The sequence below is a fragment of the Haliaeetus leucocephalus genome, unplaced genomic scaffold, assembly GCF_000737465.1.
Source record: "Haliaeetus leucocephalus isolate CR32 unplaced genomic scaffold, Haliaeetus_leucocephalus-4.0 Scaffold1, whole genome shotgun sequence".
Classification (NCBI taxonomy): domain Eukaryota; kingdom Metazoa; phylum Chordata; class Aves; order Accipitriformes; family Accipitridae; genus Haliaeetus; species Haliaeetus leucocephalus.
In genome coordinates this window covers 23,617,806-23,644,684 of record NW_010972437.1, presented here as the reverse complement: position 1 = coordinate 23,644,684, position 26,879 = coordinate 23,617,806, and the positions used below count along the sequence as shown (strand labels likewise).

Here is a 26,879-nt window from a genome sequence, read left to right as displayed (position 1 = left end):
AATTACAGTCCAAAAAACTAGCATAGAACTGCAAAGACCTTGAAAATAAGCTGTAAAAATGCAGATGAGTTCGTGCTTTTCAATGGAAAGTATAATCCTGTTAACAGAAATATCACTTCTGAGAAAGGAAAATCACGTGCTTCTCTGAACTAATTTACCTGGCCAACAAGAAGAAAAAGCTACACTAGGACACGCACATCTCCAGCACAGATCCATGCTGCTTTCTCTCATGCAGAACACAGGACTCTGTGGGGCATGACTTCTGTAGGGGTCCTAAACACCCTAATTCAGTAGGAAGAGCCCTAAGAGACTCTGCTGTAAAAGTAGGATTGGCATGAGAGCACATGTGCGCTTGGAAAAACAGTATCCTGGATCACCACAGGGCAAAGAATTTCTCTGGGCAGAATTTAGATCAGGAATCAAGGAGGTGCCTCATATGGCAGGAGTTCCTGCAGGAGGACAAACCAGAAAACAAACTGATGAGATACACGCATGTACCCCCAAGGCACAGGTTTTCTAGCTGGCCCTGCATACAGAACAGAGAAGTCACTTATAGATCCAGCTCCCATCTCTCAACGTACCCCTGTCCAGTCCATTTTATTCCGAAACCGTCCATTCAGTTGATGTCATGATAGGTACTAGCTCACAGCACAAACCTTCTAGCACAAAGTATCTCTCTATGTGCTCACAGTCACACAGAAGCAGCTAAAAATAGCAATATTGTTATTATATACACATTTTGTTCAAATATATATATATTTTTAAAAATTGCTAAGTCCTGTCTAAAGAGTTTTCTACAGCACTGCAGATTGTACAAGTCAAAGTCTGTTACATAAACTTCATCTATACAGATAGAGATGCCAGTGTTACCCTATGTGTTACAGTTTGTCAGCATTGAAATTCCCACAGTTTTCAATGGACGTTATATACCTGAAGGGCTACATCGTGCAACTCTCCCCTGGAGCCAGGTCATGTCCGATTTGTCCAGGGGTATAAATGGAGAGACAAACAAAAGATGCCATCTTCATTTTGAGCCCTCGTGCAGCCAGGGGTGCATATGGAGTACAAAAACTGTCCTGCCTAATCTCCACCCAAATCTCTGTGCCTCATGTTTGCCTTTAGCACCGCACCATGAAGGTGAGGAAGGTCCATGGGAATTCGGTGTCGGCTTGGCTGATCCATGCCTCTGCCACATAGCATGAGAATGGGGGTGTAATATAACAAGGATTCAATTTACAAGGAAATAAGCTCATTTTTATTTTCAGATCTATATACATATATATTTATTAAAAAAAAAAAATCCTTATTTTAAGCACATTCTCCCTTTGTTGAGATTATTTCACACACCGTAACAATGCCAAAACCATTATATCATGCATGATGTGTCCAACAGAAAAGCAAGCCAGCCTATAGAATGGCAAACCAATGTAGTAACTAAAGCTGGGGGGAAATATTTTTTCAACACAGGAAGCTTTTCAAGGTTTTGAAAAATTTCCCGTCATATCAAGATGTAACCAAGGCTTTCAAAAGCTTCCAAATATTCACTGAAGCAGAGACCTGAACTTGAACTGCATCCCAGAAGAACATGCTACCCGCTACTCAGTCAGGCTCCCTCTCCTCCTCCATTCCCAATTAATTAAATATTACTACAAAGTGGAAAAGCACTAAGAGATGAGATCAGGAGACATCCAAGCCCACAGTTATAATCCTCTCCCAGGATATGAAACACCTGGGAAGGGCCACAAGCAGGTAAGCAGCAGCCCTGCAGCCCTGATCGCTCTGATGCTGCCCGTTCACATTGGCTTGGTAAACCAAAAATTGTGTTTCTGACCAGGGACCTCTTTCCCACCTACAGTTCCACCAAAGTGAGCTCTGGGGAAGGAGGAAAAAAAAAAAAAAAAAAAAAAAAAAAAAAAAAAAAAAATCTAAATTCTGGTATGCTGAAAAAGTTAAATCAGAAAATTCTTGACCCTTTTACTAAGAGTAACACAAGGATTTCAGCTACAGAAAAGGAAACAGGGTCCAGAACATTCCTGCCCTGTCTTCGCTTCAGGATAAAAATTGTCCCTCAACAGTTCATCTACAGTGTCCTCAGGGGAGCTGGATAAATAAGGCTCTAGCACAGAGTCAGAAGTTACTAGGACAGACCAGAGGAAATGGGTTAATTCTCGTTGGAGGAAGAAGGTTACATGATGACCCAGTTGGAGGTTTCTGGATGATGGAAGGATAAATAAGTGCCTGGACCGATTCCTTCTAGTCCTATGGCACAGAAAAACAAGGAAACATGCGGCAACTCTCAAGAAATGTGAGGTTTAGAAACAAATGTTTCTCATTTGTGATAAAAGTACAGCTCTATGCTTTGAGCAATAGGGTGAAATTATTATTACAAGTGCATCGTACATATTAAAATCCTTCACTTGTTTCCAAATTATTCATGAGCAATCCCTAATTTTTATGAATGCCTGCATAATTTACAATTTTATGAAGAGCCTTCATGAAGAAACGTCAGGTTTCTTCCAGAACAAACCACGGTATGTTTAATTCACCATAAGACTTGCAGAGTTCAGTAACTGTGGTTTACTCTCTTAAATACTAATAATATGTAGCTTTTCCATTGCACTTTATAACTGCAAATCTCAGCTTTTCTAGGCAGACTAAATGAGATGTTACCACCATCGAACTTTAGACACCTAACATGCCTATATTAGGACCCTCATCTCCTTTAACAGAGGCTCCAGACAGGTAGCAACAGCAACTAAAAGAGAAAAAAACCTTTTGGCATTGTCTATACAGGGAGTCTATACCTTTCCTCTTCTTTATTATTAACTCCTTTTTTACTGAGGGGAATAATGAGGTACAGAGAGGGGAAGAAATTCAACCCAGATCCCACAGCAAGCCACTTGAAGAACCAGGAGCAGAAATTAGGTTTTCTGACTCTTAGTCCACTGTATTAGAGCTTCATAGTGCTTAGGCTAAAAGTCAGCAACTAAAAACACTACAGAAACTCTGTCTCTGCTTGTTAGTAATCCACCCAAGGAGGCTAATGTTGCTCCAAGTCAGCCAATCTTGCCCCAAGTCAGCCATGATCTCAACACCAATTTTATATGCACAGTCTCTTCAGAGAACTACCCGGCACATTGTTTCAAAAGAAAATAAAAAATGGAAGGAAGTAGAGAGTCTCAATTGCTCTAATCAGTGTGTCCCATCTCCTGCCTCCCACTGGGCTCACAGACATGGGATGCAATAATCAAACATGTCTTTAGGTTTGCTAATTACAGTTATTAAATGCTAAAACAAACAGCTGATAATTTCTAATTGTTTTTCAAGGTGGGTTTTCATGGGCTTTGCTCTGATTTAGGGAGACAAACAGATGGCCTAGTTATTAGTGGTCTGGAAAAAGGAGTCAGAAAAACACACATTCTTCAGGGCACAAAGTACACTGAGAACAAATATTTAGCCATATATCTCTTGCATTCCTCCTACAAAATCCTTTGTTGATGGCCTTGCCTGTCAGTGGCTTGCTTGCCAGTTCTTCCCATCTCCCTTTCTTCTAGCCTATACAGAAACCATTGCTAAATTCAGCATTTGTTCCCAGAAGTAGGCATTTGTTCCCAGAAATAGGATTACATCATTTTTTTCTCCTCAAATCATACAGGGGATATTGCAGTGATGGCATAAGGCATCGTGATGCATACCACATTAAAAGAAAACATTAAAGAAACCTCAAAAAACCTACATGGGAAGCAGGCAGCATAGTCAGTGACCTGATAACCACTTTTCTGGTCAAGCCTGCAACTGAGAGGAAAGGGACTCCAGCCATAAGATCCCTGTCCTGGCAGCTGCCTAAACTGACATCTTAATCGTTTCAGTGGTGGGCCCAAAGGTTTCTGCCTATGGTGGCTCCAGCTGCCCACGGGTAAGTCAAGATGTTGGCCAACCCCAAGTGTTACTTATGTGAACTCAGTGTACGGGTTTTCCCAATTTCAAGTCCTGAGGCACAACCATCCCTAATAATATACAAAAAGCTGAAATGCCAGCTTCGTGTAATCCTGTTTAGGACAGGAAATTATCAGTTTCCTTTAATGCAGACTTCTTGTATACAACAGATAATTATTTTATCGAGCTCCATTTTCAAGCTGCATTTCTCCAGTTCTGTCAGCCATTCTATCATGATACTTACCTGCTTGCATTTATATATCTTTAAGGGATTCAGGCCCTCTGCTTCCTTTTGCACTCTCTTTATAAGCATGAATTCACAAGGATTAACCAGAGACACAGACAAATGTCCACACGTGTAAAGGCTCCCTAGCACCTTGTCTAAGCTCCTGCAACACATCAGCAGTGGAGACAGGAGCAGTACACAGTGTCTCTGGCCTCTGTTCAGATGTCTACTGCAGTTCAAATGAATATGCAGCTTCATCTGACTCCTGCAGATCATAAGCTGATCAATCTTGATGTTGCAGACTTTGCTGAGACCATAAGTGAGTTTCCAGAGGAGTTGAAATGCTCCTTCAGATGGTATTTCAGTCCAAAATATGGTGAAAAAATGAATTATAATGAAGAGAACTAGGAGACAGAATGAGTTCAGCTGATGTCAGGCGCCTCCATAAAATGACAAACAATATGCTCTGGAATTCTAAATCTAATTGACAGACTTCCTAGGAAAGCAAAGTATCAAGAAATTGGTATCCAGAGTCTTAAAATAATATTCTTTTCCCTGCCATAGCTGAGCTCTGTGAGAGTCTGCTTGCTACCAGAGCTCCTGTGAACAGACCTCTACACTAAAACTCCTCCAGCTTCAAGAGGGACTAATTTGTTGTAAGGGTCATATATAGGATTAACTGTATGACCACCCCCAAATTCAGTTGGTTCCACAGCAGGTGATTCTAGTGCAACAGTGATGAAAATTTAAGCTCCCACAACAAGCCCACGTGCAAATTAACACAGCTGCAATGCAGTCACCAGGTCCTGATCCTCCAGTGTGTTGCTCTTTGCAGCATCCCATATCCCAGAGTCAATTGCCTGAATCAAATCCTAATGGCCAACAGTTGCAACATTTAGGGTTAATGAATCCAAAAACAAGGCTGTATGTTCCACCAGAAGATCACTTAGCAGAATAGATCAGAGGCTGTTGATGTGATGCTCAGTGCAGCCACTGGAGGATCCTATTTCCCCCCAGGTAGATTTGTTCCGCAGTCACCCAGAGCCAACGCGTGGATTTGAAAAGACCACGTGTTGTGGCTTGTAATACACCTTTGCTGATTTATGCAAGTATTTGGGGGTACTTCTTCAATTTTAAATGTTTACTTGCCAACAAGCCACTGGGAAAATTGTCTCATTTTCCACAGAAGAAGTTATTGCCCCAGCAAAGCAAAACTAAGAACAAGTGAAACTCATTAAAACGAAGGAAGAGCTTCTTTGTATGGAAGGTAAAACTTCCAGAGAGAGTCCAGAGGATCCTGTTTCTTCCTCTGGAAGAAGCTGGTTTGCTGTAAAGTAGCACCAGTACCCTCCTCTTCAATGCTGGCCCTTATTCACACCTATGCAAACCTCGCTGACTTTTGCCCCAGCTGCAAATTAGTTTTTTGATCTTGCCTCCTCTATCACAGATGTATGGGAATAGCTGTATATACTTAAAAAACAATAAAGCAACTGTACAAAACAAACCCCAAATCTAAACCAAAACACTCCACTGCACACCCTCTTGCCCCTGGAGAAGAGAAGGGAAAAAACCAGCACGTGGCAATGCCAGTCATGCTGCTGATGGCCATACTGACAGGCACTCCAAATTCATGCCACTGGGCGTAACTTCAGAAGCTGTACAGAGTAAGGAGAAACAAAGAGATGCCATATTCACCCTGATCACACACTGTTTGTCTTCCTGATTTGAGATAAGCACAGAGAAACAGCAATAGCAAAGTTTCTGATGGTCATCAGCAAAGGGAAATATGTGATAAACTGATTTAATATAACTGGCTGCTCAGGTTTGCCACGTCCCCAGCAGGTAAGTCCTCAATAGCTACAGCCAAGTGGAGGATCCTGCAAATTAATGAAAGTTCAGGGGAGAGTTCAAGCTATTGGACTCATGTAATTGCTATTAGGAAGTCTTTCCCCCACCCTGGGTTTAAGAAGAAATTCAGTCTAGAGCTGGAAAACACTAGCAGATGAAAATGTTTCTGAAGTTGCACATTCCAGCAACGTTTTTCCATTTCAAATACCCTATGTTTTCCCACAAAAAAAGGATTAAAAAACCCCAACCATTGCTAATACAGAGAGGATATCCAGTTGTGAATTTCAGTGCTTCTTGTCAGTTAAAATTGATTCCTTAGGAAAAAAACATAAGCCTACAAACCAAAGCTCCTTCATAGAAATAAGGAAGTTTTCAGAGTTGACGAGTCTCATCAGTGGGACAGGAGAGCACACCTTACTGCAAAATGACCAAAATGGTTAGTTGTTATCATATTAATTATCTCAGGTGCTACAGTCACCTCCTTGGGTCCTTATATTGATTTATAAGCTCCCAGCCTTGATTTCTATATAAGGACAACTCTCAACTGCCTGTGTAAATGAAGACGAGACCCTTGCTGAGATATATATATGGAGCTCACTGTGTCTTTAAGGATGAGAAAACCCTGTGAGCTGGAACAGGATGGGATGTATACAGACCTTCTTGCTTCACAGGCTCAGTTCCTTCCTCTTATTGTTATTTTGAAAGTCCCTATCATTAATTGAGAAGCTATACCTATGTGACAGGATGCAGGGACCCATCGACCAAGAGGTGGTCAGAGTCCAGCACATTTGGATGACACCCAATCAATTACTTGTGATCCCACAAGTTCTTGTGAGTCTTTTTGGACAGAAATTTTGATTGCATTGATTTTTTGCCCAGTTCTGTATGGCACTTGAAGCTTTCTGCCTCTCCACAAGGCAGCACAGGTTGCATCACTACTCTCACACATGCTAATTAAGGAAGCACACAAAGGAGAAATCTCCCTGCTCTAAGGAGATATTGGTGGATCTTGGCAAGCTGCTAGTGTCCAAGCGCCAGGACAGTAAGTGCTGGCAGTAACTAGACATTCTCCACAGAAATTATTTAATTTAGTCCATGGCTACAGTTAAAATGTATGGAAAGAAATACGGCAACTGATTCTGCACACTACATTTACAACCTGTAAATGAAATCAGAAATCCCAGGAAACATTTTGCTTTCTGCTTTAACCTTAGAGTCCCAATGAGGATATTTAAACAGTCCCTATAGGTAAAGGCTCTTCTCTATCCTCAAAAATGACCTAATACTCTTGAAAAACAAAAGGAAAAGAACAAACAACAACAAAAACCGCAGCAGACTCAGACCTCATCAAAAGACCTGGAAACTTTACAGTCTAAACTTCCTCATTTTCTTCTTCAAAGAAAAATCTGCATCAATGCAGCAGCAAATTCTAGATGAAAGCGTGATGGCCCAGAACCACTAGCAAAATTCAATAATCAAGCAATGCTATGTTTTTCTAATAGCCTATTTCCTCTTTGGAATTTCCGTTCATTGCAAACTACATCAGGGAATGGTATAAAATGGAAGACATTTTTCTGTAACAAAATGTGGAACGATGCTGATGTTTCATTTGAAATTTCCATTCCAGAGGAAGATGAGAATGGAAACTTTTCATTTAAATCAAAACTTTCTGTGCAAATACAAAATGTTTACATCGTTCCAATATTAAATATTTTGGTTAGTTCTATTCCCAATCCAATATGAATTCCAGTGTCCACAAATCAGCGTTTGAGACCCCCTGAAACCTGGATCTGAACTCCTCCAGTGCCCAGAGGGCCCTGCGGCATTTCAACCCTTTCTCTGAAGATTGAAGTGCATCCATCACAGAAAAAGAAAAAACATGCCCCTCCACATGTGGTCCCATGTACCCCTGGCACTAAGTGACCTGTGGTGTCTTCAGACAAGTTTTTGGGAAGGTCAGTGTCTTCCTCTCTGAGCCTTCCTCTGATTCACCCTGCTGGCCTAAATTTAGTGAAACCTAATTGAAAAGTTGATCTGATCTATTTACACTGAAATTCCTCCTCTAAAGACCTTTCGGGAAATCTCTCTCTGTTTTTCCTTCAGGCTCTCAGCCAGGCTCAGACATTGCTGTGACCCAGCTCCCAAGGCTGCTCCCAAGACATGCAGGGTTGGGGACAGTGGGCTTTTGAAGGATGGAGATGGCCAAACCGTTACCGCATCCACTTCTCCCTGCCCCATGCCTTTTATTACCCAAAGTCCACTGAAAAACCTCCTGCTTTGCTGAACGCACATTGGGAGCTCTGCTTGTCACAGCTGCAGCAGCTCACCAGTTTATTACACCCTTCTGCCTTTTGCTGTTGATTCCTCCATGCTCAATCACCCTCTCAGAAACCTGGCCAGCCTCCTCCTTTGTACTCCTGCCTCGGCAGATGAGCAGAAGGTACCTGGGTGACAGGCGTGAGCCCACGCGCTGTTGCTCTTCTGAGCCTTCCAGGAATGGCAAGTGCCGTGAAGGATCCTGAGAAACTCTTCTCAGTGGGATGTGGGGAAAGGGCAAATGCTTTCAGTGAGACCCACGGCATTAGTCAACTAACAAGCTTTTCATAACCTAAGTGTATGAAAATCTCCATGCATGGGAAGGGGACATGATAACACGCTCCCCTTCCTCTCCTGAGAGCCTCATATGCTTCCTCCCATATTGCACTGATCAATAGAAAATCTCCGACAAATATAATCAAACAGCTGAACAACATCCCAAGTTAAACCACTCTTCTACAGCATCTCTGCTTCCTAGGAAAGACTACAAGCCCAGCTTCCAAAATATTTCACCACCTCTCACTGAAAAAAACTACCTAAAATAATCTACAACCTGTTTTATTTCCTCTCCTCTGCACTCATCAGAACACAAAAATCAGTCTCTGGCCTGTAGCTCACTCCCTAGTGGTTCCCAAAGCCATTCCAGTGCTGCAAGCAATACGGTGAACCACCCAGGCAAAGCCAAGATTTTATTAGGGTTTAGGCAACAAGCAGGTGGCCAAAGCCTCCCTCCCGCCAATCCCCTGCTTAATCTGCTTCCACGAGGTCAGCGATGGAAGCGATCAGACGGCGATGGCCAGGATGCACCGCGCCCCCGACTGCTCAGGCCATCTCTCTGCTTATGAGTGCTGGAATGGGATTTTCAGGTGCTGTTTAGCCACACACGCACATGAACTTTTCTCGGGTTCAGTCTAGCTCATACATGAGATCACTGGAAGAAATCAAGAACTAGTTCCAGGAAAAAATCCCAACATTATCCGCCCCTCAACTCTCCCGCAGCGCAGGGATGCGGATGCAGCCCTGCGCCTGCTGTTCACTGCTGGCTGAGCCAGCTGAGGGGAAGCGCCAAGCACAGAGCCCCAGACAGCATTTAGGCTGGATGAATGCTTGTCCAGCTAGTTAGAGCTGCATTTCAACTCCGAAATTAAGTGCACTTCTGAAAATTTGAGTGCTCCTCTGAGATTACACGGCTGTGCAGGCAGGTCCTGTTGTGCCTGCTCTGGAGCAGGCAGCAGCCGGTGTCACTTCCCTGCCTGTTCTGCCCTGCTGCTCTGCATGGTCCAGGTGTGGAGCATCCTGAAACACAAAGCATAGTATAGCCCCTGCCTGAAGGAGCTTGTTTGTTCTCTGCAGCTTTCCTGTTGAATCATGGACTAAAAAAACAAGGTGGTGAGCCACAGCAGATGAGAAAAGAAATAAACTGTGTAACTGAGATGTTCAGCTGAGATTTTTTTGTGTGTGCTGATAAATTCTGCTTGTGTAAGGAGAACCCCCTTGACAACTTTACTGTACTGTTATCGTTAAAATTAACTGTAGTATAAAACTCTGAAGAAGATTCAATAAAACTCTTTTTCCTCGAGGAAGCCTGATTAAAAATGCAATGTGCTCCCAGAGTCTATGTTAACTACAGAAGATTTTTTTTTTTTTTTTTTATCTTGCAAAGTCCAGCTATTTGATTTTTCTATTTGGCAAACATTTTCTCTTCTGTGCTCAAAGCATACTCTAGGAAGTTATCCCATTTTAATTAAAAAGACCCTAGCCATCAGTTGAAGTGCTCAAATCCTTTTCTTAATCTGATTTATTACAACAACCCAGGGGAAGACTGGGCAGTACTTAAACTCTGGGCTGGAGGGTGATGCTGGGACTGTTGCAATAAGACACTAGCAGCTCAGAGCATTCTATCTGCAAAGGCCCCTGACAATTGTTGCCCACAGTCGTTGTGTTTGGAGACAACGGAGAGGAGGTGTAAATCCTAGGACCGCTAGCTAGCTAGCTGTGTCAGGAACAGGCACATTTTGAGCAGATACAAGTCTGGAGGCTGGTGAGTCTATGAAGAATGAGCTGTCCCTTGCCTGCAGCAGATCACAGCATGAAACCCTGGGGGATCGTGTTGGCGCTGCTTGTTTAACGCCCCCCCAGAAGGCAAGCTTGGCCCAGGACAGCGTCTAATGAGCTGATGATTTGGTGTGAGACCCTCTGGCTCAGAGCTGAACACAGGCACTGTCAGTGGAAGGGGCTATATAAACGATCCAGACAGGTTGTCATTATTAAATATTCCATGAATTACCGCATGATCCTGCAGTCATTTCCATGCGAAGCAACAGCAGGAGCCAAGAACTCAATTCCAGCATGGTCCATGCATAAATTCCTCCCTTTCACTTCCCCAGAGCACCCAGTTCAGCTTTGTGTTGCAAACAAGTCTGCAGGTATGCTGTGTTTTTATGACTATGCTCCTCTCTTTGGAGCAGTGAAAGACAACAACCACATAAAACATTTCAGGACATTCAGAATGAGACAACAGTGTGAGGTAAAGTAGTCCTGCACATGAGTGCTGTTGGGATAGTCTTGGGTTTTCACACGAGGCTTTTGGTGTCTCACAAACTTCTCTCAAAGTCTTTGATTTTCATGTTGTTGGTCCAAAAGTTCAGGGTTTATAGAGCCACAAATGGTTTGCCCAAGTCACTGCTGGACTTGTGATCCCTGGACCATTTACCTCTTGCTACAAAGGAAGACATCTCACACCAACTACTAGTAAAGGTGAAAGCTTTTCCTGCCTGGCCAGGCATCTCCATGGCTCGGCAGGGTGACCAGCCCCATCCTCATGGGCCCCACTCCAGCACCCGGGGGGAGAGCCAGGGAGGAAGAGTCCAGGCACCTAACGGCCTCGCTGCTACTCTCCTCCCCTCTGCAGTCAGCATTACTGTGGACATGAAGGAAACAAAAAAGCAAAGACTGCAAACAAGGGGGCAGGCTATTTTTGATGCAGGTTTTCTCATTGCAACAGGGGAGATGACCAAAAGCAGCCTGAATGGTTTGCAATCATCAGAAACGCTGGCACTGGAAATAACACGGTTTTACGCTGCCAATTTGAGTGACTTCATACAAGATTATGATCGCTTCAGACTTTCTCTTCCCCCTCTCCCTGACAAGCTATAATTCATGCCAGAAACAATATCATCCAAGCCATTCTTAAAGCCTTTTCCATACCATCTAGTCCTCATCCACCCCAGGTCCTTGAGATTTCTCTCCTGAATGAAGGCTCTAAATCTTTGTACAGGATGGCAGGAGATCTTTGAGCATCTGAGCTATTATGTAAATGAAGCATCAATGGTACTTTTAACTGCAAGTTGATTAGGATTGCAAATGAAACACCAGTGATTTACAGGTCTGAGTGCCTCCTACAAACAGGAATTAATGCTATTTGCTGACCTTGAGCCCAAAGCAGGATCCCTGAACTGTCCTGAAGGCTGAGATGGCACAGGTCTGGGCTGGAGCTGAGAAGATGCATTTCATCCCACCTGTGCTGCCCATTTACTGTTTCTCAGAATATGAAGAAAATCAACATGGGCCAGATTCCAACAATTCTGAGTATTACTGGATAGCCCTGTTCCACATACAGCCCGTTTCTTAGCAGAAGAGCTAATTTAAATACTACCAAGTCCAAAGATGAAACTGGTCCCTCGTGACTCTGCAGCGCCATAAGGACCAGGACACAGCAGACAGTGCTCATGCTGGGCTGGAGGGATCCAGAAAAGATGTGCTCACCTGACACGAAGGCCACTTTCTCCTTCAGTATAGGAAGGACATCAGCAGCTTTTAAACCATCATTTCGAAAAGAACCTGCAAAATAGAGGAAGACAGGAAAGCCACATTAGCAGAGAGCATGTCCTTGCTTCCAGCTTCACAGACACTCCATGTTTCTCTAAATCAGACTGGAGAAAGTCTATAAATTACATAAAAGCACCAAGAAACAGACCCTAATGGCTGATACCCAAGCAACAACAGCATCAATAGAGATATATTTGTAAAAAGAAAACACAGAGAATCAGCTCATCACTTTATGCTTCAGAAGTTCTGAAAGGGTAACAAATTTCCCACCAAGTAACCAGATTTATCCCCACTGCCTTTTTCACAGACCATACTGTCAAGCCTGGGAGATGCCCAGCTTGCACACCGAGCCAGGAGCCTTCTCCTTTCACTGTTTTGAGCATAGTCCAGGCAAAATTGCAAGGAACATTACAGCACATACACATCCATTTAGCATCAGTCCTGGAGACAGATTTGCACAGGGGCTGGCTTAAAAAAGGCTCTTCCCCTTCACCACTTTCTGCTCTGCACAGCACAGCTGGAGATGGAATGGGTCAAGGTGGGGACCGCACTCAGAGAGAGGACATGCTCCTTACAAGCCAGCCAAAGTTTTTCGTGGGGAAGGAGTAGTTTGAAGCCACAGTGCATCCTCATGTAATTCATACTGTTTGATTACATGTTAAATATACCTGCACAGACCATTTGCCTTCCCCGCAGTGCCAAACTATTTCACATCTCCTGAAAGTTCACCAAAGAAATCCCAGATTTTTACTCTCCTGGAAGCCTTAGGAAAAGAACTGACAATGGTTTCAGCCACCAGCAGCATGTTTCTGCTTTGAAAAAGACCAGCAGTAACAGATCACCCCACAGCAAGCCAGACACTGCTATTCCATCAGGACTATTACAAAACAAAAGGTGGGTTTGAAGGACATCTTTGCAGTTGCTCTGAAAAATAACTCATCCATCACTGGGTAGTGAATACCCATCACGACAAGTGATCTTCAGTATGGCCTTAAAGCTATTCCAGTTCATCAAAGAGTACAACACGTTTGAAACCCTGTATTTTTACTTTCTTCCTTTCACAGGTAGGCAGCAACCACCACTCTTCTGACATGGTACCAGGGCAAGAGAGTCTTCTCACAAGGCAGGTTTCTTGACTGGCAACATTGTTCCAGCCGCCACACCTTCCTTATTGAGCAAAGCAGATGACACCTGACCATCTGAGTCTGAAAGCGGGAATGGGGATAAAAGCCACCCCTATATATTGTCATTTATTTCTTGTATCATGCAGCCTGCAAAGGTACAGTGGTTCAAACCATGCAGACGTATGGAACAGACAGGATGAAGACGATAACATCCATTTTCACCTGCAGCTGAACCTGCGTACCTACAAGTATTGTTATTACTATGGTTGAGTTACTGTTAATGGCAAATGAGGTAGCATTTGCCATTCACAGTCAGCTTGTGCAACAAGACTGTCTTTTACATGCAAATACATCCCTCACCGGTGACCGGTGGCTACAACTACCTCTCTATGTCCCCACATGCTCTCAGGTGTCACCTCTGCAACACTCAGCTCCAGAAGACGAGCAAGCTCACCAGCTGAGCCTACGCTTGTGAAAATCAGCACACAAAGGAGTGATGTAATTCAATGCAAGGCCAAGACCAATGTAACTGCAATTTGAACAGGCACTGGAGCACGGTCCTGAGAGGTCCCTAAAGAGTGCTTTGTGTCAGTAAAGTGTTGTGGGACCAGGGAAACTAGTCCTGGTTGCTGAACTCTATCTGTGTTCAAGTAAGCAGAGCTTTGTTCACTCTGTGATAAATGTAGGAGACTTTGATAATAACTTACCCTCTTAACAACAATAACCTCTCAGATCCCAGGCTGTGGCTAGCTCACATCAAAGGTAGGAACCATTCAGCCACAGGCAATATTTGGAATTTAAGCAGCTTTGTATATAAGCATCTCATCCAACCGTGAAGCAAACAACAACAGCCAACATGCTAGACACTTCATGATGGCTCGAAGACACTGAAGCGGAGTACTGGGCCAAATTTCTCCAGCTGCAAGATCAGCACAGTCCATGCAAGTTGAGTTTTGGCCAATATTTGTTAAATTTGTCAGGGAAACAGCAAAGTCAGTACTCAGGCACTTAACTGTGCAGCAGACATTATACAACTGAAGTCTTAGTGAACATTACCAAAAAAATGTCAGTGGGTGCAGTATTCGTGTATGTAAAACACACAATAATGACTTCTTAGCAAGATCCCACTGTACTGAGGGCTGAAGGACAATTTCAAACACTCTCCCACAAGGAAGGGCTGCATCTCACAGAGGTAATATGCACAGAGACTGGGAGAAAAATGTATGACTTTTAAAGATGGTTACCTCCTGAGCTGCAGCAGGGCAGGCTGCAGGCAAGGGGTTCACTGCTAACAGCCCCGATGTCCTGACTGTGCACAGGAGAGGCAATAAAAGACACAAATGAGGACAGTGCTGCCAGCAGGTGTTTTCACCTTTCTCAGTATTCCCCAGGACAGGTCAGTCATGCTCCAAAAAGATGAATGAATTAGAAAACTCTGAGCCCATCCTACAGCCAGGGAATTGACAAAAACTCCCAAGAGCTGCAAAACTTCCCTTGGGATGAGGGAGGAAACATCTCAAGGGAGATCAATGCCTAAAGCAATGCCCTCACTCTGGGTAATGTACGTGCTCGCCCAAGCAGCAGTTCGTGACCCACAGATGAGGCCATGGCCACTGCTTTCAGAGGTCACTCCAGCTCCTGACAAAATCCTCGCGTTAGCAGCTACGTCTCAGAGCGTGCTGCCAGGTTTTCCACAAGGGCTAGGGGAAAGGATGCATAAATAGGAAACCCAATGGCTGTAATAAGGGCTCCAAAAGCAACAGCAAATCTGTCTCCAGGAGGGCCCAGCGCAGCAATGATGCATTCCCCAGTTCATAAGTTATTATAAGCATACCCCTAATAATGCTCATTTTCATCCTATTCCCCAGCTGTTTCTAATACATTTGTTTTGTTTGTTTGCGTGCTGGATCTGAAGCCATGTCTGCATAGCACCATCTAATTTTTGCCACAGAGCCCCGGGTATACAACCATCTAGCCAGTTCATTACTAGACGATGACAAAGGCTGTACTTTGTATCCTGCCCTACACCTCTCTCCTACCCCTGCAAGACCAGAGCCCTTCTGTGGCAGAAGGACGAAGAAGGACAGATGGATGAAAGAAGGGCAGGCTGAACAGTGAGCCATCCTGCCCATTGTCCATGCACTGGTTTGCTGGTTCACCATCACCATAAGCATGGGACTACACAACAGTGTCCCTCTTGCCCTTCTACCTACAAGTCTCACCATAGTCTGCAAAGAAGCTTAAGCATTGCAATCACCTCTTTACCAAAAGAGAGGCACAGAAAGCATGGTGCCATGTCCCAGTCACCCTGCAGCCCCTCACACCTTTATCACATCCTGGCTATCCACGTAGCAGGGACACTATGACTATCCACAAAATTTTATTACCCCAGTGACATGAGAAGAAAACACACCGTGCCTGCAGGAGCAGCTGACAGAATAAACTATTCTTGTAAACTTGGAAGCACTGAAAAATTAAAAAAAGTGGATCCTCAGCATGGCTGAGTCACGTTTCAGGGCAGAACAGCATCGCACATGCACAGCCCGTCTCCTAGCAGGGATTCCCTGCACAGCAGAAGCAGCTCACAGTTTTAGGTGAGATGCTGTAATGAGAAGCCAGCTGGGCGAGATGGGAAGCTTAAGGCATGCTTCCACATTAAATGCAGCAAACCTGAAATTGAGAAAAGAAAATTCCTTTCTACCCGCACAAATGCCCCAGTTGGCCTGGGGATCTCGCTGCCGCAGGGTGTGGAGGTCAGCACCTCAAGGGGCTTCCCAAACAGGTTAGAGATCTGCAAACAACAAACATCTCCAGGGAACTGTAAAGATCAGTAAAATAAGCAAGAGTTTTGGAAAGAATATAAGCCTACAGACTTTGGAGTGAAAGCCAAACTCTGACTCTTGGAGTGAAATATAAATTATCCCTGGAGAGAGTCCTGCAGGCTTTAGGATTTCTTTTGCTAAGCAGAGTGCAGGGCCTCTGTTGGAGACACCGTCTTGGGCTAGCTGGACCAATGGTCTGCTTCAGAATGGCTTTTCCTAGAAAAGCTTCAGTTCTAATCTGAAAAATGCAGCTCTTGGCTTCAAATAAAGATCAGCTGCTGCAAATATGGAAATACTTTCTATACTTAAAAAAAGTATGCGTAGGCAAGAAGGCGGCCTCCTGTCAGAGCACTGCATGGGGCTTAATCACTTGGCTCCTGATGCCTTCAGCGGGAGTTGTTCATCCCAAGTCCCATGCAATGTTTCAGGAAAGGCAGCCCACATTCTCCTAGTTCTCAGAACAGATTTGACTATTTAAAAACTTTGGCATGAAGTTTCTTTAACCAAACAAAACTGAACTCCTTGGGCTAAACCCATTCCTTGAGGAACTCTACTGGAGTCCAGGAGGCAACAGTAGGATTAATCTGGTCCACATTGTTTCTTTCCTCTTCCCTCAGTAGCGGCCTCCCCTGTATTTCTTTCCTCCCCGACCCCTGGTTTTTGGAGCAGTTGTCTCCTAGCTTTATCATAGCCTACTTACCTTCCTACCTCTTCCCCCCCCCCCGCTCAAAGTCTCACTGGATTTTCTTTTTGTTTGCAGTACAGTAGCATCTTCGCTTTCTACAACATACAAACAGAAGAGACGTCTGATATGAGCACAGAGAGGCAGAACAAAGGAGACTTTATTATTCCCAATGCAGCCTTTGCAAACTGAGACACAGAGAGATTGACTTGTCCAGCGTCAGACAGAAAGTTTGCGGTGAGCTGAACCCTCATTTCCCCAATGCTTCCCCAATGCCTTTCTCATACAACCATCCCTTTGTTTTCTGGCAGAATATAATCCTCCTTTTTCTTCTCTTTACACTTCTTGCTTCCTCCTCCTGCCCTTCTCTCTCCATTGTTCTTTCTTTCTACATTTCGGCCTCAAATATTTACTTTGTGTGTGTGCTAAACCCTATTTAACCCCTTCCTCCCTTTCCTGTGCACTATTTTCTGTCCCTGCAGGACCGTGAGCCTTCCTAGTTTGGTTTCTCTGATTTTCTATAAGCCATGGAGAGGGGCTTAGCTGAGGGCTGCCGGGGCCTTTGCCGCTGGGATTTTGCTCGCTGAGGCTCATTGGTTCAGGGGCAGAGAGGCCACAGTGTGGCACAACCATTTGGTTGAATAGAAGCAACATGTGCTCCTGACTAGCATTTTAGCACCATCTGGCAGAGATAAATGGGGCTGGACACTCTGCATCTGCCGATCGCTCTTCTGTGGACAACAGCCTGATCCCTGATGCAAAGAAAGAGTATTTTAGTGCCCTGAGCCCCCCAGGAGCCTGCGAGGCTCTCTTGCCACACTTCCCCACTGCAGACAGCAGAAGGGCAGGTTTTGACCTCACAGAGGAAGGGAGGAAGGGAGGACCGACTGAATTGAATTGAAGCTAAAGGCAGCACCAGCCAGAAGAAATACAAAATTAATCTGTAAATATCATTACCAACTATTATTGAAGATTAACCCAGAGCTATATATTTCACTAACAAAGGTTATTATTCTCCTTAATAGCCAATAAAAAGTAATACCTGGTCTCACAGGAAGCATTTATAGTCCTAGGACTGCAGGTCAGAGTGTGGCAGGGACAGCGTGAAAGGCAGGTTGGACTAGCACCATAGCCCTGGGGCAAGGATGGTGACTGTCCCCCTCCATCCTCGGTTTGCTTTCTCAAGCAAGAACTTCTCACCTGGTGCTCCTGACATGTTCACCCTTCCTAAACGAATGAGCACAGCAAACAGACTGTCTGCATTCAACATACCTTGAGCAGTAAGCATGGCCACAGCATGCAACACTCATTTGGAGAGACCAGCAAAAGCTAACATGGACATTGCTGATATTTTCCCTGGAAGCACAGCTAGCATTGGCTGTGTTTCTCACCCCATGCAGAGCCAGGGCTAGAGCTTGCTTTCAGCTCTACAGTAGAAATGTAAATAATCCCTGGGCCGTTCATAGACTTGTGATGGCTTTCCTGCTATATAACTAAAGGCCCATATAGCATTTAAGCTTGTGGCTGAAGTCTACTTATTTCTGCACATATAAGTATGTATAAACACAGGATTATAGACATATAGGTATGCAAAGTGGGTTACAGGTACCTCATGGAGGATCCAACCACAAATCTGCTGTGAATCTGATATCTAGTACTCATGTTAGTCTTGTACAGAGTGTTTTATGCCACCAGATCTAGTGTGCAGACTGACACACAGACCCATGCCATAGCGTCAAAAGTTGCAAGAACCATGGACACCAAATAGACGGTCTGCACAAAAGACTAATCCCACTGCACCACATACTAAGCACTTTATCCCCCGGCTGAGACAAAGTTATACTCATTACATTGCTGCATTTATTTGAAAATGAAAAGATGAATATTGCTTTTATATGTAATACTTATGCTCAGTCCAAGACATTATTTTCTCTGTGTTTTGTTATTCTGTCCTTCCTTTTATTAATTATACACCACTACTGCCCACTGGCACATCCTTCTGGTCACAGCTATTGGGTGACAATACTACTGCCTCTGCTTCCAAGCCTTGCCACTGCTTGTCAGAGGTCCAGCTGCTTTTCTGTCCCCTCTACACTGACAGGTCGGTCCTTCTGATTTCCCACTGCTTGTGTCCCTGCAGAGGGACAGTCACTGCTAACACAGCCCCCTTCCCTCCCCTGCCTGTAACACTGAGAGAGGCAGGGCTGGGGTTTGGGGGAGCTTGCTAATTGCTGAGATTGTTATTCCTTCCACGAGGTACTTGGCAGCATCGAGCCTCCCAGCACAGCCTTTGAATGTCTACACATTTAAACAGTAGCCTCAGCTTGAAAGCATGCCAAAGAATAGGCAAGGCTTCAAGAAAGATACAGCCGCTTGCAGCAAGCATGCAAATTCATTAGCCTCTGTGCACATGTGGCCTCTAATAAGTTGTGTTCAGCATCTGAAGTCTAAAACATCGCACCCTGTGCATCCCACCTAAGCCAACAGCCAGGCTTTGCCCTTTCATACGTGGCACAAAACCATTCAAAGCATCAGAAGGATACCAAATTAATGCACAATCTGCGGCAAAGGGTCTACTTCACCTCCATCCATGGGGGATTTTATTCATTTCATTTTAAACATACACTAACAGAGATGCTAAGAGAATGCAATGACTGCGAGTCAATCTTTTACACATTTCCTTTTTATTTTCATCAGGACTTTGCAATCAGGCTGAGATCTTTCAGTTCCTACCCTTAGAAAAATAATTAGACATTACAGGTAGCCCTGTGGATAGCACATCTGACTGCTAGTCAAAAGACTTGGCTGTATTTGTGGTTCTGTTCCTAAATTGCTTTGTGATCCTGAACAAGCTGTTTTAACTGTGCTAGATCTTGGTTTTCCTCTCTACAGAACAGAAATAATGACTGCCCACATTAGTAAAGCACAGGCAGGTCCGCAGACCTCAAAAGCACCTTACAAACATGAATTAATTTTGTCTCAAAAAAACTTTCTGAGGCAGAGAACTGTTGCAGTGTACTTCTATAGATTGGCAAAAATGAGGCACCAACAGTAGGAAAGACTTGCTCTGGTGATCACAGAAAGGACTTTTTGGGCAGGAAAGGGAGCCATTAAGAGAATTGGAAAAATTTGGTGATCTGACACAAAATCCTGTTTTATTTCTTAAGTGTTCAAGGGATGGATGTGCTGCCCCAGAGGGAAATGAGTGCATTCAGCACCTTGAGCTTTTAGTCATTAAGTGTCTTGCTGTAGATTGCACTACACATCAGTGACCACGCAGATGCAAGAGTCTTTTATGGTGTTAATAGAGCTATGGGCCATTTGTAATCCAAAGTCACATTTTAAGTATGGCCATGGTTTCTACCCAAGCCTAGTGTGCGTGAATATTTTCTTTTCATTTCACTCGCCTCTCAATTACAATTGGATTCCTTATGGAAACATTCCTCAGAATTTTATAATCCTGTAAAAAGTTTAGACTTGCTGATGGATTCCTGTAGGAAGGATACAAGTCCTCTGTGAAGTTGTAGAGGTTGGGTACCGAAGGTCTCATCCTCTGTTAAATTCTGTAGGTTAGAATAATTTCCTTTAACTGGCATTGGTTTAGTCAACAGGCTTTTTCCAAAAAGCTGCAGTACAGCATCTGCCAGCACCTGTCACTTATCAGTGACGTGCTTAGGGCTTCCCATCCGTCTCTCAGAAAGCCTCCCTCTCAGATCCTGGGGGTCCCCAGCCACCAGTAACTTCTCTGGGACAAAAAAATAAAATAAAATATCTAATTATGTACAACATTCAGGAGGCACTTTGCTGAAACTCCAGCCTTACAAAGGAACCATATGCCAGTGCCTCAAGTGTGCTTTGCAAACATCTGCCTCTCAGGGGGATTTCATGCCAGACAGTAAGAAAGAAACTTTAATTAGAGGCCAATTGAGATCCTTGTCCCAAGGCTTGTGACTTCCCCAAAAAAGAAAAAAAAATCACAAACAAAGCAAGCAATTACGTTTGCCCCCATGTTTAAAAACAATCTGTACATTTTCTCTTTTAATACAGAGTTCTTTTTTAAATTTTTCTGACAGGGTTCAACGTGCCCCATCTGAACAGACGCACAGGCTGACAAAGTTCCCATTGCCTTCAGAAAGATCCCTGCCCTGGAAGGATGGTTGTGTCTAGTGTGAGTGTCGGAGTGAGTTTTAAATTAGTCATTTTTGATTGTGGTTCATCCAACATTCACAAACTAGTGCCTCACTATTAATTAGGCTTACTTTTCCCTCTGTCTCACCTCGCATTAAATCCCATTTGATCAGATACTTTTCTTCCTTTGCTCATCCCCTTCAGTTCCTCTTTCTTTCTGCTAGGGCTTATGATTTCAGCTCACAGCTATTGCGTCATCCTGTGAAGCCAATTTAAAAAAAAACTAACAAAATGAAAACCCAAAGCTGCAACTCAAAGGGGTGTTTTCACTTCCTGTGCACAAATTCCCCAGTTAGGGATAAAGCAAGATCCATGCCCTAAGCTCTTGAAATGGGGCAGGCAAGTAGAAACATCCCTGCAGTGGGTTATGTGGGAGAACAGGCAAAGCCCTGCCAGGATCACAGAGGATGTCCCCAACCCTGAATGGGACACAGTTCATCCAGACTAGGTGGTTGCAGGTCTCTGGGTCATGCACCTCTGGCCAAAACCAGCAAAACCAAGGCAGCAGGAATGGCAGAAGAAAGCATGCCAGCTAATGCCAGGTGCAGCACATCCCTGCAGGGGCACAGGGAAGGCTCACGGGCTACACTGTGATGCTGGGCTGCTCTGACAGCAGCTCCCCACAGCCCTTACCTGGAGAGCAGGACCTCCCTTCACGCCCCACTCTTCTGTTCTTATTTCAGTTTCCCAGGGTCTACTCCTCTGCAAACCAATCTAAAACCAACCCCAGCCCGCTAACAGGGACTGTGCATAACGCACTTGCAGCTGACTTCAGATTGCCCAGACCTCTCTAATGCAGCACTGAACTGTAAAGCGGCGGTGGCAGCAGCTCCTCTGAGGGTCTCGCAAGGACACGCTCTGGGTGTAACAGCAACCAGTTTAACTTCCCTGACAACATCCTAAATTTAAACAAAAGCAGGGCAAACACTTTACACACATAAGCAGGAGGGGGAAGGCAAGATACTCACAGGACTAAATAATTTATCTGCCTTTCTTACGGATGCTGACATTTTTGACACACATTAAACATTAATGAAAATCATTTTATGGATGGCTGAGTCATGCCAGTCAATGCATAATCTCCTGCCTCTCCACCTGCCCCTTTCACCCTCATCTGGCTCCTATGGCGGAGCGCAGCCACTTGTAACTCTGCCCCCTGAAAGAGCCTGGGCTCCCCCAGATGCCAAAGAGCAGAGCAAAAGCACCAAGGGGGCTGAACAGACCCTAACAAACACATGGACGAGAACCAAGCCCACCGAGTTCTAACCCCGCTGCTGTTAAATTCACAAACCTGCTGTTTTGTTAATTAGCTAACACGAGATGCTGTGAATCATTTTGGAAAGCAAATTACCCCCTTGATTTCTAAAAGCTTCTAGCTGCATTTTTTTTAACTTACTATTTTTTCCTTCTCCCAATGTATAAATGCCAATTAAATTACTCCCTGCCTCTGTTTAATCTAATGTTAGCCTACTCATATTTTCAGCTGCTCCCTAATGCCAGTACAGCCCCTTATGCCCAAATCTCTTTAGCATGCTAGTATAAACGTTTATAACCCTAAGACTTACTGCTGTAAGAAGCTTGACATTTTTGTGGTAAAAATCTGCAATGTTACTTTAATGTTGAATAGAAAAGGATCACCAATGGGTTGAAAACGCAGCTTGCTTTTAATTTGTTCCATCTAAGGACACATATAAAGAGATGACTGGCATTAAAGCCTCACTAGCTGTCTGAATCTCTTCCTGGACAAGCAGTCCTTAGATTTGCTGAAATGATAGACTCCACTATAAGGTAGAGTTACACAAAGCCACTGGGCAGCCCTCAAAGACGGAGAATACACATTTAATCTCATCTTACATATCCCATTAGACGGTGAGAGTGGATGCCAGAGTTACCAGAAATATGTTCTTCATCCCAAACATACTTTTCTTTATGGAAGGGGCTAAAATATACCTAACAAGATTATTGCCTAAACCCAGTAAATTGGCTTCTTTTCATAAAGGGGGAGCTCAGAGCTGCACAAATAACTGGCTACAGGTTAATGAGATCTGACTGATCTCCAGAGGGTGCAAGCTGCTGCTCTACAGATCCCTGACAGCTGGAGTCAAATGACCATCCAACTCATCCCTAAAACACAGGGAAGTAGTTTGGGGGCCCTCTTTCCAGCCCACTGCCAGGTTGCAAATGCAAAAGCCACAGACCTGACCTTTTCTCCTTATTTTTTTCTTTCAACAGAGGTGACAGAAGCGCAATATATCAGCAATGATTTTTTTAATTTCGCAGATTGCATTATAAAATCCTTTTCCCATGTGCATCTTCTCTTCTTCTGAAGGGATTTTACTGGTTGGTGGTTTCCCTGATTTCAGTTTCACTGAACAGCACGGTCTGCAAAAAACAGCAATTCCAGGTAGGAGGAAACTGTCACATGCAAAGTGTCAGTAATAGTCCACAATTCAGTAAATTAGAGATGAGGGGAAAACACAGATTCTGCTTTCCCCCACATCTCCTACTGCAGGTGAGATTTCACTCCTCCAGCTGCAGCAGTTTTAATTACCCATTTTTATATTTTCCCCCAGCCAGGAATCCATCCTGCATATACATGTCATGTGAGGCATCCCTGCTCTCCAACTCAAAGGTGCAACCACATGCACCTTCTCATATTTTGGTTCTAGCTTTGCTGATAAAAAGACAGACTGTGTCCATGTTTCCAGCCTATGACTCAGCCCAGGGTTTCCACAACCTTTTCCTGCAAACTCCAGCTCTGCTGCTGGAAAGATTTGTCCATTATATTAGTTGTTCAATAACTCTTAGGCACTACTGTGCTAATACAGCTTTGAATAAATGACAAGTCACAGTCAGAAGTCAATGAAACATTAGGAGCGACGACAAAAAAAAAAAAAAAGCAAATTAACTGCACAAAGGAAAAGAAAGAAATGCACTGATATTTTTCTGCCTGCTTCTAAAGCAAAGGCAGAATGAAAGGCAGGCTGGAGAGAACAGATTCATCATGCTTTGGCTTCATTATTATAATAATTAATTTATATTAGCAGGTGCACATTAAGAAGATCTGTTTCCACCCCTCTGCCACCACCAGCTGGTGCAACATGCATGTGTCAGTCATGGGAAACAGTAGTTGTGCTGATGCCCCTCACCACCCATCTTACGTTTGCATCCTGCCCAGCCTGCAGCTTTGTTATGGGGTCCAGTCAGCATCACTGGTACAGGGCTGTACAGTTTTTACCCAAAAGTGCCTAAAATGGCCAAAGCCAGCTATGGTTGGAGACAACCAAACATGTAATGGCATTTCCCATATTTCATGGCAGCTGACTGATGGCAGAGCACAGGTGTCATGGCCACAATTTGAGGCAGGACTTTTATAATAACCTTTTATAAACCTTACATTGATAAACATGCACTGGAAAAGTAGCTAGGACTTCCTAGCCAGAACTCTTGTTCCTGAGAAACATATCATGGAAATGTTCATGAGTCCACAGATCTCTGTTTTATACTTCATCCATTTGATTCCACCACAGGATTTGGCCCAGTGCCCACCAGCAGGGTTCAAGGATATTAGATGGGATTGAGGGGGCCAGAATCATAGAATCATTTAGTTTGGAAAAGACCTTCAAGATCATCAAGTCCAAGCATCAACCATGCCCACTAAACCATGTCCTGAATGTCGTGGACACTGAAGTACCCCATCTACCCGCTTTTTGAATACCTCCAGGGATGGTGACTCAACCACTTCCCTGGGCAGCCTATTCCAATGCCTGACAACCATTTCAGTAAAGAAATTTTTCCTAATATCTAACCTAAATCTCCCTTGCTGCAACTTGAGGCCATTTCCTCTCATCCTATCAGCAGCCATCTGACAGAAGAGACCAGCACCCACCTCACTACAACCCCCCTTCAGGTAGTTGTAGAGAGCGATCAGGTCTCCCCTCAGCCTCCTCTTCTCTAGACTGAACAGCCCCAGTTCCCTCAGCCGCTCCTCACAAGACTTGTGCTCCAGGCCCCTCATCAACCTGGTTGCCCTTCTCTGGACACGCTCCAGCACCTCAATGTCTTTCCTGTAGTGAGAGGCCCAAAACTGAACACAGGACTCGAGGTGTGGCCTCACCAGTGCCGAGTACAGGGGGACGATCACCTCCCTGCTCCTGCTGGCCACACTATTTCTGTTACAGGCCAGGATGCCGTTGGCCTTCTTGGCCACCTGGGCACACTGCTGGCTCATATTCAGCCGGCTGTCAACCAGCACCCCCAGGTCTTTTTCTGCCGGGCAGCTTTCCAGCCACTCTTCCCCAAGCCTGTAGCGCTGCATGGGGTTGCTGTGACCGAAAGTCCAGGACCCGGCACTTGGCCTTGTTGAACCTCATACCATTGGCCTCAGCCCATCGATCCAGCCTGTCCAGATCCCTCTGTAGAGCCTTCCTACCCTCAAGCAGATCAACCCTGCCTCCCAATTTGGTGTTGTCGGCAAACTTGCTGAGGGTGCACTCAATCCCCTCATCCAAATCATTGATAAAGATATTAAACAGAACAGGGCCCAACCCCGAGCCCTGAGGAACACCACTTGAGACCTGCCGCCAACTGGATTTCAACCCATTCACCACAACCCTCTGGGCTTGGCCAGCCAGCCAGTTTTTCACCCAGTGAAGAGTACACCTGACTAAGCCACAAGACGGTAGCTTCTCAAGGAGTATGCCATGAGAGACAGTGTCAAAGGCCTTGCTGAAGTCAAGGAAGATAACATCCACAGCCTTTCCCTCATCCACTAGGCGGGTCACCTGGTCATAGAAGGAGATCAGGTTGGTCAAGCAGGACCTGCTTTTCGTAAACCCATGCTGACTGGGCCTGATCCCCTTCTTATCCTGGACTTGCCATGTGAGTGCTCAAAAAATATCCTCTCAGTAATGACTGCTTAAATTTTGTGATCTGATGAAAATGCAGCCTGTGGAAATATTCTACCCTCTCTACCAGTTTCCTGGGAAGCCCTACCAAGTGTTGCAATACCCATTTATAGCAAGGTGTACATTAACTCCAGAATGGCGAGATACACGACACTGACTGCTAATGAAAGCTGCGGGATAAAGCAATAATGACATGCTTCTGAATAAAAAAAAATGCATACTGAAATATTATGGAAAGAAAGTTACCATGCAGGAGAGGTACAAAATTCAATTTTCTGAGTGATATAGACAAATAACCTTTTCATGGCTATGAGATGCTTCTTTGAAAATGTTTTGTGAACCCATACACAGAAAGAAAAACAAAGAGGTAAATAGTCTCTTCTTCCCCTGCACTGAAGAGCTACAGTACTGAGCACACTGCCTGCTATAAGACTACTGACAATTAAGGATGTGTCACCCTGAGCAGTATCTCTGTCTGCACGTATCTAATCTGCCCATTACCATCGTCCTCAGCCACTGCAACACAACCATGCACAGAAATCCTACGTTATGGGAATAAATATCCATTGAAGCCAAAATGGCAAGTCAGCTGAGCACATAAATTGCCCAGATTCTACCCGAGGACAAGAATAATTATCTTTCCAAATCCACTTTAAAACCCTCACTAAAGAATACTTTCTGAAGAGGTCAAGCCCTGATGATAGCTAATACTTTCAAACAAATCTTTGTTATTGCCCAAATACAAAGAGCTGTTTTAATGCATCACGACAGAAGGATGCCTCCTCCAGGAGCGAGCTTGCCCGCATTTGTATAGATCATCACTTAAGTGTTCGGTAAGTCACATGACTTTGTGGCTTTGAAAGATTGCACTTTGATGTCCAATGAACAGATGTCAGCATAAAAAGATAAGGGGGAAAAAAAAGTCCAAGCTCTGCGCAGCCAGCAGTAATTGACAAAACAGCAGTGAGCTTGTGTGTGGAGACCAAATAAGCAATAGCAACT

The 26,879-nt window shown here is 44.3% G+C and overlaps 1 protein-coding gene across 1 annotated transcript in view; it reads right to left on the bottom strand.

Moving 5' to 3' along the window:
* LOC104833332 (kalirin-like) overlaps window positions 1–13,119 on the bottom strand; it is a 164,411-nt gene extending 151,292 nt beyond the window's left edge. Inside the window, exons 1-2 of the mRNA XM_010569924.1 lie at window positions 13,116–13,119; window positions 12,092–12,166 (exon numbers count right to left, since the gene is read on the bottom strand). Of these exons, the coding sequence (XP_010568226.1) occupies window positions 12,092–12,166; window positions 13,116–13,119 (79 nt within the window). The remainder of the gene's footprint in view (window positions 1–12,091; window positions 12,167–13,115) is intronic.
* Between the last annotated feature and the right edge of the window lie 13,760 nt (window positions 13,120–26,879).